At 55.0% G+C, this 10,521-nt stretch overlaps 2 protein-coding genes across 6 annotated transcripts in view; both read right to left on the minus strand.

The window, feature by feature from the left end:
• AURKAIP1 (aurora kinase A interacting protein 1) overlaps window positions 1–830 on the minus strand; it is a 5,271-nt gene extending 4,441 nt beyond the window's left edge. Inside the window, exons 1-2 of one of the 5 annotated variants that reach the window (XM_025046821.1) lie at window positions 699–830; window positions 146–235 (exon numbers count right to left, since the gene is read on the minus strand). In XM_025046821.1, the coding sequence (XP_024902589.1) occupies window positions 146–197 (52 nt within the window). In that variant the 5' untranslated portion in view covers window positions 198–235; window positions 699–830. Of the gene's footprint in view, window positions 1–145; window positions 236–538 lie in introns of all 5 variants that reach the window. The other 4 variants (XM_015592084.2, XM_015592062.2, XM_006903901.3 and 1 more) reach the window with 4 other exon arrangements.
• A 1,539-nt stretch (window positions 831–2,369) lies between these two features.
• The window catches only part of CCNL2 (cyclin L2), an 8,218-nt gene continuing 66 nt past the window's right edge, over window positions 2,370–10,521 (minus strand). Inside the window, 11 exon segments of the mRNA XM_006903903.2 lie at window positions 2,370–3,521; window positions 3,611–3,703; window positions 3,785–3,896; window positions 4,561–4,702; window positions 4,789–4,893; window positions 5,057–5,156; window positions 7,566–7,630; window positions 8,542–8,662; window positions 9,536–9,645; window positions 9,889–9,963; window positions 10,275–10,521. The exon segment at window positions 10,275–10,521 is cut by the window's right edge and continues 8 nt beyond it. Coding sequence (XP_006903965.1) covers window positions 3,167–3,521; window positions 3,611–3,703; window positions 3,785–3,896; window positions 4,561–4,702; window positions 4,789–4,893; window positions 5,057–5,156; window positions 7,566–7,630; window positions 8,542–8,662; window positions 9,536–9,645; window positions 9,889–9,963; window positions 10,275–10,521 — 1,525 coding nt within the window. The 3' untranslated portion in view covers window positions 2,370–3,166.

The raw sequence follows: 10,521 nt of genomic DNA on the forward strand, positions 1-10,521 counted from the left end.
TCCCCCTTGAGATGCTTGGATGATGGCGGGGGAGTCTGTGTGGCCAGGCCCCCGCCTCCAGCTGCTAAGGTAAAGCAGCTTAGCCCCACACTACTAACCCAGGGATGGGTGTGCATCCCGCCCATCTGTCCCCACGGGACCTTACCTGCCCGGGGAACAACCCTGAGCAGCTGAGAAGTCAGTCGCACCAGGAACATGGTCTGTGGGTGACGGTGGCCCCAGGAGCACAGGGAAGCTAGAACACAAGCGTGCGTTGAGGTCACGCGGGAGCGCCCCGCGGCGCGGGCAGCAGCCCCGGGCGGGCCGGAAGGACTGGGAACTGCGGTCCTGCTCCGACCCCCGCATGCCGTCACCTCACCATCCTCTCCCACTGTGAGTATGTCACCTCAAACACCACTCACTCCCTGAAACGACCCGACTCGAGCACAAACCCCGCCGCCGCCACTCCCCAGCTGCACGACTCTGGGCAGGTCACCGACCCTCCCAGAGCCTCAGCTTCACCCCGAGGCAACCACCATGTGGGGCGGCGTCGACATACTAACGCGCAGAAGGCCGTGACCCGCGCAGCGCGACCACGGTGGGTCCCAGGCCCCGAAGGGCGGTCCCCGTCCGGCAGCTCGCTCAGCTGTCCGTGGAGCCTGCACGCCGCGGGCGCCCACCCACCCTCTGCAGACCCGACAAAGGGGACTCAAACGGACTACTCCGCAGCGGCGTTCAGGCACTTCCGGTCCGTTCCAAAACGGGCCCCCAGCCCGGCGTGCGGCCTCTCGGCGGTTCCTACGCCCGGCGCCCCCTGGCGCCCTCACGACGCCCCGACTCCGAGTCGGTGCAGGCCGCGCCGAGCCCAGAAAGCGGCGGTTTCCGGCCAGAGGAGCGCGCCAGCTCCGCCCTGCCCTTACCGAGGCGAGAAAACCACATTTCCCACAATCCCAGGGATGCCCTCTGCGCCTGCGCGGCCCCGCCCGCGCCGCAACCCGACCGGGCAGGGTCGGGTCCTCCAAGGCAGGCGGAAGTGGAGTCTCTGGACTGCGGAAGGGATGTTTTCCAGGCGACGGAAGTGGAATTCGCGGAGCGACGGAAGCGGCCAGCACTGCTCGCGCCCGCTCGGGCTGGAGGCGGAGGGCCCAGAGCAGCTGACCCTGCGGGGCCCGGCCTCCCCGACCCCGACCCCGACCCCGACCCCTACCCCTACCCCTGAGGCGGAGAGTGAAGGTGACTCAGGCGATGGCGGCCCGGGCTCCCGTTCCCGCAGCGCGGACACCAGGAGTGCCGAGCCGGGTTCCGCCCCATTCCCCAGCTTGGCAGCCTTCCTTCCCTCCGCCAGGCCGGATAAGTGGAGGCCTGCGTCTAATGCGGGCTAACATGTTTTTCACATAGGTGGATTTCCTTTCCTTTTTAAAAGCAAACTCCCAAACGTACCTGTGGAAGGGAAAAATCAGGAACTTCAATTTTTGTCGAAAAATGCAGGCCCCGTGGAGGATTAGGTTTGGCTGAGCCCGTTTTGCTACAAAGCACCACTCACCTCTAGTCTGCAAAGGCCCCGTTGTCCTCGCTGGGGCCGGCTGGGACAGATAGAATCCCTAGAATGGACCTGCAGGGGCACCTGGTAGGAAAGGGACGGGGGGACTCAGGTGGAGTCCTGTTGGCGACTCTGCCCAGAGGCTTGCCTTGCAGGACAGTCTGCTGGCGTCAGCAGTGGATGGTCGGGCCTGGTCACCCCCTGCCCCAAGCTAACTAAGCAGTGCACGTTGGACACTAGTGGGAGGGCAAGGCCACCAGCTCCCGGTCTTGTTCTGCAGCGAGGTCACGAGATGATGCTGTACTCTCACCTCCAGAGAGGCTGCTCTGGGTTCCCAAATAGGAAGGTCTGTGAACGTGCCTTCGAGCCCTCCTCACTCCCGCTGCACGGCTTCCGGTTTTCATGATTTGGTCTAAGAGCCAGTCCCCTGGACCCTAGCTGCATACCCTGTCACTCTCACATTCTCTTGGCTGTACTGAGTTCCAGACACCTTTGTCCAGGCCCACTGGTACCAGGAAAGCCGTATCTAGTTGCCTCCCACCCGCACAGAGGTGCTGGTCTGGCGTGAGTTGACGCTAGGTGTGTGACAGTCCCCAGCAGGCCTGGATTCTCAGGGCCCACACAGGGCTGAGAAACGGCCCCAAGGCCCACCCTGCTCATCTGCGCCCACCTGCCTGCACACTCACGTGCTACCCACCCTGAGGGGGACACCACCAGCTTGATACACGTGCCGTGGGTTCCAAACCAGTGTCTCACATGCAAGCCGTGCTCTCTTCAAACCTTCCCTTTGCCCACAGGGCAGCAGCTCGGGGCCACGCAACTCTGGACGCAAGAGCGGGCGCGCAGCAGCTCAGTATAAAAGCCAACTTTAATGAGATCAGAGACGGCAGCGCAGACATGCCACTAGAACGCGTACTGCGGGCTGTGCACAGTGACAAGCAAGCAGAATGACAAACTACGAATTCTTTAATGTTCCAAATATCCTGAGTAGAGAGAATTGTGTTTAACCACATAAAATGCATATATAGGAAACCTCTATTTAGGAGCTGGTGGCCTGCACTCAGCATCGCACAGATAAAAATATACGACTTTCAACACAGATCTAAATACCTTCACATTTTAAAAATCAGAATTCTCTACACAAGTTTTAAGCTGACAGAATTCAAGTTCTGAGTTTTCATATGCAGCTTTAAACTTGTATTAACACATGTTTATTTACAACGTGGATAGAGAATAAGGGGCTATTAAGGCCATTTTCTCATTGTGAAACACTGCAAAATATGTACATAAGTACAACCTAATATAGGCAAAGGTTCTAGAGTCCTGTTCTTGGTTTAGAGTCCTGTTCTTGGTTCAACGTAATTGGTTTTCGATATGGGAGTGAAGACAGCCTGTCATTAGCACCAATCCACACCTCCAGGATGTGCATGCCTGCTTCTGCATCGAGCTGCCGCGGGGTGCGGCTGGGGGGACCCTGTGCCGGACGGGTGCGCACTGCGCCCAGGCCGGCCTACAGGGCCCCTTGCTTCCATCTCCAAATTCATCACGAGGTCCAGAGTCAACAGCCATTCACAAAGAGCTGCACTGCAGGGCAGTCACACCGAGGGGTGCAGCCGAGGGTGGACGGACCGCCCTCTGGGCCGCACCTCACCTCCGATGTCTGCTGTGTCCAGGGTGGTCCCGCTCGTAGCGATGGCCCGTGCGCTCGTAAGACCGCGAACGCTCCCGTCGCTGATCTCTGTAGTAGTGACTTTTCTTCTTGTATTTTCCAGAATTGTCTGCCCGTTCCCGGGAGCGGCTCCGGGAGTGGGATGAGCTGCGGCCGCGAGGCCTGTGTGGCTTCTGCGCTGGGCACTTGCAGTCCTTGGACTTCCGATAGCTCCTCACCTTGGAGCCCTTGTAGGGAGCACCACGGGGCGCCTGTCTTGGCGGCGAGTCACTCCGGCTCCGTGAGCGGCTCTGAGACTTGGACCCACCGGATGTCGAGCCACTGTCGCTCTTCCTGTGAAGCACAGCACCGCCGAGCATGTGACCACCTGCCCGCCCCAGGGAAATGCCCACCCGTCCTGGTGAGCCTCCGGCAGCACCCACCTCCTCTTAGGAGAAGCAGACCTCGACGGGGACCTCGAGTAGCTCTGCTCACGGCTCCCGCTCCGGCTCCGGCTCCCTCGGCCCTTTGGCAAGCTGAGAACAGGGAGGGAGTGGTAACGCACCCGACGTCACCCTGGCCCGCCGCACGGCCCGCTGGGGCACCCGGGCACTCACCCGTTCACTGGGCTGTCACCCTTGGCTTTCTTCGTACCCTCCACTTTCCTCCTGGCGTTCTTCACAGACAGCGGGGAAGCCTTGCTCCCTTTAGCTTCTTTGGGGGATTCTGCTAGAATCAGATACTGGAAGTTCAAACCTGACCGCCGGTAAACTTCCGACAGGGTCAGCAGAGCAAGATGACGCACTCCTACGGACTATTTGCCTTCCTGCTCCCAGCCGTGGACTCTAAACCTAAAGGCACACCTCGAAGATGTGGGCGGCCACCTGCCTGGCTCACCTTCCCTCGGGGGCTGGGGGAGGGATCTCGTGCTTAACTCTAGGACCTGACAACACAATCTACCACCCTAGCTTTATACAGCTTTTCTCAAGAGACAAGCTAACTGGGTAGAGAACAATGAAGACAAAACCCTTTAGGACAGCAGTCCCTGGTGCTCCTATGAGCATCTGATGCCTGATGACCTGCGGCGGGGCTGAGGCGGTGATGCTGGCGCCGGGGAGCAGCTGCAGGTACAGATAAAGCTTTGCCCACCCACTGCTCACCTGCTGTGCGGCCCAGTTCCTAACAGACCATTGACAGGTACCAGTCCACAGCCCAGGTGTTGGGGATCCCTGCTTTAGGAGGCCTGGCCCATTTCAGAGATTTCCAAGTGTCTGCAGTGGACTCGGGGCCTGCCGACTGCTCAGACTAGGTGCAGACGTGACCAAGGAGCGGCCCTGAGGCGAACAGGGCTACCCCACCGGGCAAGGGGCTGACTGACGCGCCCGACACTCACCTGGCTTGGGGGCAGGCGAGAACCCCGCAGTGCTGTCCAGGACCTGGGGGCCGCCGGGCAGCAGGCCCCTGGCTTGTGCCTTTGCCTCTTCAATGGCGTGCTTTCTCTTTTCCACTTCACCTTCCAGGTGTGTCAGATCGACCTGTAAAGGCCCGAACCCATCTGCTCAGACCAGATGCTTCTAGTCAAACACAAACATCCACATTACACGAAAAAACACGAAAGAACCTTTTTCCTTGTATAAAGCTGCAAGATTTTTAAGCAGATTTCTTGAATTTCTTCTTCAGTTGCTCCAAACAAAAGAAACCAATGCGGACGGTTAGGCAACGGGATCTGTAAACACAAAGGCGATCACGATTATTCCTGTCCTTGCTCCCAGGGCAATAAAAACGAGGCTTATTGGCGCCGAAGAAGGTGATTCAAACACCACCACATTACAGCTGCCTGGAGGCCGGCGAGAGGCCAAGCGGACGCCCTGCGGCGGCACGGCACTGACCTCCAGCGTGCGGGCGGCGAGATAAATGCAGGCGCAGGCGATGCTCTCGGGCTGGAACCTCACAAAAACGTCTGTGCGAAGGCTGTCGTTCATGTAATTCCTGAAAACCAAACGCAGAAAGAATTGCAACGCCCCAGGCAGGCCAGGTAGTGGCTGCGTCATCTAGCCGAGTCACTACTCCTCTAAGGAGTCTACTGCTAGGCCTCAGAGCCACACACCCTGTCTGTCACTCTCAGTTCAGGGGAAAACGTCCTAACTGCTTTTCCTGAATACAGGACAGGAAGACAGGGGAATTACTGAAAAAAATTTTAAGCTGGCTGAATGTCAGATAAGACGTGCTGCTATGAAAGAGAACCGACTTTAACTTTACTTTTCCCTCTCAACTTCTGGGCTGCTCTCATGCAAAGCACAATGCCTCAGAAAGAAAACGTCTACTGTAGGGGTTAAAAAGCATTTGATTAAAGAAATCTAAATGCTCGGACTCCATAGTGCAGAGAAACATGCAAACTCAAATGATGGCTGAGCGCACGGCCGGCCACGGCCTTCCCGAGACGAATCGTCCTCTTGTGCTCCTGCTCGTCTAACAGGCCTGCGGTCACCGCCTGGCCCTTCTTCTCCACGAGGGGGTCCGCTTGGAGAGGGGGAAATGCCCTTGGGTGCATGGGGACACCATGCAGAGGAGGCTCAAGGCCCAAAGGGAGGTCCTCTTCTCGGGCTTATCAAAGAACCGTTTCCAAATTGTCCCATTTGAACAAGGAGTCTTAAAATGAACATTCATAAAATCAGACAAAAGCAACAGAACACTGCAAGTTTCACCACGATCAGTACATTGGAAAACTTTATCGTACTTTAGAAAATATAGAAAACAAGACATTTACATTTCTTAAAAAAGTTAAAGGACTTTAAAAGGGGCTACATTGAACATTTTGCTTAATATGTACATTTCTCTAGCATTTCAAGGACCCAAATCAGACTTCATCATATTAATTTTATCAAGATTGCAAACACAAAAGATTATTTCCACAAGGAAACTGCTGAATGGGTCGTATGTTTACTGCTCCCAACATACCCGTTACGGCAAGCCCTGGAGTCAGGGTGCCACCACGGGTGAGCCAAGTCATGCTGTGACTTGACTAACCCCTCCCCCCCCACCATCTTCACCCTAAGCCCTGGAGAAGGTCACATACACCCACTCAGAGATTTCCCAACAGACTCTATACGTGCTGACCGGGGGCCCAAGGCTCTGGGAGCACTTGCTCCAGGCACCAAGGCCGCCTGAACCAGCGCACTGCAAGTGAACAGTTCAGACATTTGCAAACGTAACCGACAGTGGCTTTTCTGGTTCTGATAAAACATTTGTAGTACTCAAATAGTGACAATATTAATCGATTAACTTTTAAGTTCTAAAAACAGTACAAAGTCCTCAAAACATCTATTTAAACTTACTGCTATATTTGAAATGTTACAATATAAAAGTGTTCATGGAATAGTTTAAAGATGCATACCTTTTATGAAAATGCGTCAACGCTTTTTAGCTGCTGAAAAGAGCAACTTGAGAACTTTTGGAAATAATGATATAATCCCATATTGAAGCCTGAATGCCCATCAGCCAATTGTCACAGCTTTCCATTGATTTTTTTTTTTTTTTAAAAGAAAGGTACTGCATCTTTATTGCACAGGTACAGCAATTTTAAAAGGACAAAATTCAAGTCAAGACAGTTATCGACTCTAATGAATACAATTACCAAGCAGACAGGATTAACAAGCAGCACAGCCGTCAGACACAGCAGCAGTCGGCCGGCCGCACTATACTATCGTGCGCATACCACCATCTAGAGCCCGCCTTCGGTGGAGAGCCTGCACGGGGTTGGCTGAGGACGCCGCTGTCCCTGCACCAAAGCGCTTGGACAGTAGAGGAGAAGTCTTAGTCACTTACCCTCAGAGGCTACCCTTTGATTGAAAGAGTACAGAAAAGAAAAGTCAAAACAGGTTCTCTATTAGACACAGCACCAGACAATTCAGGCAGCAAGAACCTGACCCCTACAGACTTAGCTCCGGGGGAGAAATTCACAGAGCTCCCAGCACTGAACTGTTACTTCAGGCTTCGTTCCTAGCACTGACTGTGGTCCCCAGAGCTGCTGACAAGCTTCCTAACCCCCTTCTCCCCCGGGCCTTGCTCTGATACACACTTAGAAGCGGTCTCACAGCAGGTGTAAGACTGCTGTGTCCACGCGGGCACCTGCGGGAAACACCCCGACGTGCCGGGTCAACAGTGCCCACAGGGAACCCACTGACTCGAGGGTCGGGGAGGGTGTGGGCCAGCTTACCGTCACACCAGGACCTGACATGGGGGAGGCTGGGTGGTATTTACACGCAGGGACACTGGGCACTCGGACAACTCCAGCCCACAACCACGTCATGGGACCGACTACCCACTGCCCCAGCGCCTCAATCAACACAGTCCTGCATTGCCCTTGCTGGTCTCATAAAACAAGGAAGGTCAACTCACCATGAAGTCTGGACCAGGTGTTGGTTACGCTCACACTCCAACACCTGAAGGTACATAACGATTATCTGGAAGATACGGATCAGGCAGTTATTAGCAAGAACATCGAGGAGCCGGCATTCAGGTCTCGAGGGCGTCCACGCAGCAAATTAGCGCCTCACGCTAGACCCCAGGGCGGCTCCTGGCGCGGCCCGGCCGGAGGCGAGCATCTGCTGATGGGCCTGCTCCCTGCCGCTGCGGCCGGGCAGCCTGAGGACCAAGCTGCTCCCGCAGCGGCCAACGTTCACTCTCCTCTTCCACACATTCTCCTCAGTGCGCTTGGCCTGCCCTAAACATCTCTGTGGCCCAGGCGCCGGCTGACACAAAACATGGTTTGCAAACGCTTTCGACAAACGAAGAGGAGCGCTCACATCTACGGTGAGTACCGCACCGAGATTCTGAATTACCGCTGGAAAGTCAAGTAAGAGAAGAGATACAGAAAACCCACAGTGGAAGGGGAGGAAGGCAAAGGTGCGAACGCGCTTCGCGGTTAAGTGTAGCACAGGAGGAGCCCGGGCACTGCGCGGCAGCCACACTCCTCGACTAGTACTTGCGGCAAAACTGCGTTAGCTCATTTCTAAACAAGAGGGTTCAGAATTCTTCCACTTCCCTCTTAAAAGGAAATTAGGCTTTAAAGGAAGCAAGTTTAGAAAATTAGCTATTGAAAAAGAAAAATATAAACTGACAGATTCCATTTTCGCAAGTTCACTGTTTCCGAAAGCTCAATCTTATGACGTGTCATTTCCAAAACTCTTAAAAACATACTATTAAAACGAACAGATGACACAAGAAGGTTAACGAGCAAAGGATACTCTCGATCACAAACATAAACTAGAAAACCAAGTCAGGGACACAGTTAATCCTCTTCCGAGTTTTCGCTCTGGGTGGGAATGGAGCAGGGACTCAGGCGTGCTCACAGGCAGCTGGACCTCATACCCACCTTGTGAGGGTGCTTCACGTGGACGCAGAAACCCAGCTCTTTGAGAACTCGTCTTTCCGCCTTTATAATTTGGTTCTTTAAGTTCACGTACTCTTGATCCAACAGCAGAGGTACAGGTTTCCTACAAAGACATCAGGATCACATAAGGCAAACTCACATGCCTCGATCACCTCCACACGGTGAGAATCTAAAACACCACGAAACACACATGGAAGTTCACGTCATCTCCTTTAACTAACAAAACCACGAAGTCTCCCTCAAGCCGCCACGCTAACCTGCTTGCCCCCCTCACTAACCTTCCCCCCTCTTCCTCATAAAGCAGCAGCTGTCTGGTGTGCCGTAAGCACCGCCTGCCTGACCATGCCGAGGGTCTCAAGGTCTCACAAGTACTAAATGCACTTTGGCTAAAGGTACAAGTGTGTCTGCTGAGGACGAACGAGAATCCATTGGAAGTACATCATTTAAACAGCCAATGCTGTTTCCCAAAGGAATTCCATTAGCTTTAGGAACATAAAATCTCCAGAAAGGTCAAGACAGTGGTTACCAAAGAGGGAGCGATTCTGCCATCCTGTGGCCACATGGTCGTGCTTGGAGATGTTTTTGGCTATCAGAACTGAGGGAGAAGCCATTTACGTCTAGTGTACAGCAGCCAAGGATGCTGCGAAACACCAAACAATGAGCAGGACAGTCCTCACAACAAGGACTCAAGCAGCCCAAAATGTCAACAGCGCCAAGGATGAGAACCAGCTCTAGAGCACACAGAGACCAACTTGGGAAAACCAAGAAACCGATGCCAGCAAAACTGTCACCACAGTGCCTAGTCCTTACTGGGGTCCCGTCATCGCACGTCTGCTAGCACCCCCTGGGCACTGGGCCCTCTTCTAGGCACAAGTTTAAAACCCTCACACCCTGAATTTTGCTTCATAGACATTAGTGCAACTTAATTAACCATGAGAATAGGCAAACATTTAAAACGGATCTGATAAAAACTCACCTTTTCTCTCTCAGATGTCGAAGGCGATGAAACACGTTCATGACGTCCCGTATGCGTCTTGGAGCCTCTTCTATTTTGGAGGCCAGGTGAACGCAGGCCATTGACACATGCTGAAACGGAAGCATTACCACACGTGGATGTCTTTTCCAATCGTGACGGCGTCCAAGAGCTTTAGAAGGAGGATTAGGAGCAAAGAGGAGGTACACCCAGAGAAAAGGCCACCTGGGAGACATCGCTGAGAGTACACGGGGCTTTCCCAACCCCCGATGCAGCGCTCTGAGCAAGCCCGCAAAACGACAAACGCGAGTTTGCTCTCCACGTGTTTCAGTAGGTGAAACACAGGGGTCCCTTACCTCCATGGAATGCTTCACGAAGGACTTGGTGTAAAAGAACCGCTGGAACAACACCTGCCCCGTAGCCATGGCCACCTAGAAAAGAGAGAGTTCCAGCAGCTTTAAACGCACAACTCGAGGGTTTCACAGTTAAGTCATTGGGTTTCGTGGAACTCTGGACACTGAACCAAAAACTAAGACGTTTTACACGTCCAAGAGACTCTTCGTGCCCGCTGCCTCGCCTCCCCTACCACCTGCGGCGGGCCGGCAGCGGTGAAGCGCTGGGCCGGGTCCCGGGCGGGGTCAAAAAAGGGCGCCGGGCGGGCCCTGCCGCCAACAAAGGGCTCGGCTGCCTCCCCGGCGCTGGCGCGGCGGTTACCTCGGCCAAGGCTCGCGGCTGCGCTCACCTGCGGCAGGCGGAGCAGGATGCCGGCCGCCTGGATGAGCTCGCAGCCCACCACGCGGAGGTCGGTCTCCGTGTCGGTGTCGAGGCCGCTCGACATGGACGGCGTGAAGCGGAGCTTGTCGTCAGGCAGGAGACAGTTCTCCAAGGTGATGAGCACTCCGGAGTACAGCCGGTCCCCGATCAGCACCCCTTGCGACCCAGGGGCTGCGTTCCCCGAGCCCGGGGTGCCAGCAGCTGCCGCTGGGGCC

Source organism: Pteropus alecto, unplaced genomic scaffold, assembly GCF_000325575.1.
Source record: "Pteropus alecto unplaced genomic scaffold, ASM32557v1 scaffold700, whole genome shotgun sequence".
Classification (NCBI taxonomy): Eukaryota; Metazoa; Chordata; class Mammalia; order Chiroptera; family Pteropodidae; genus Pteropus; species Pteropus alecto.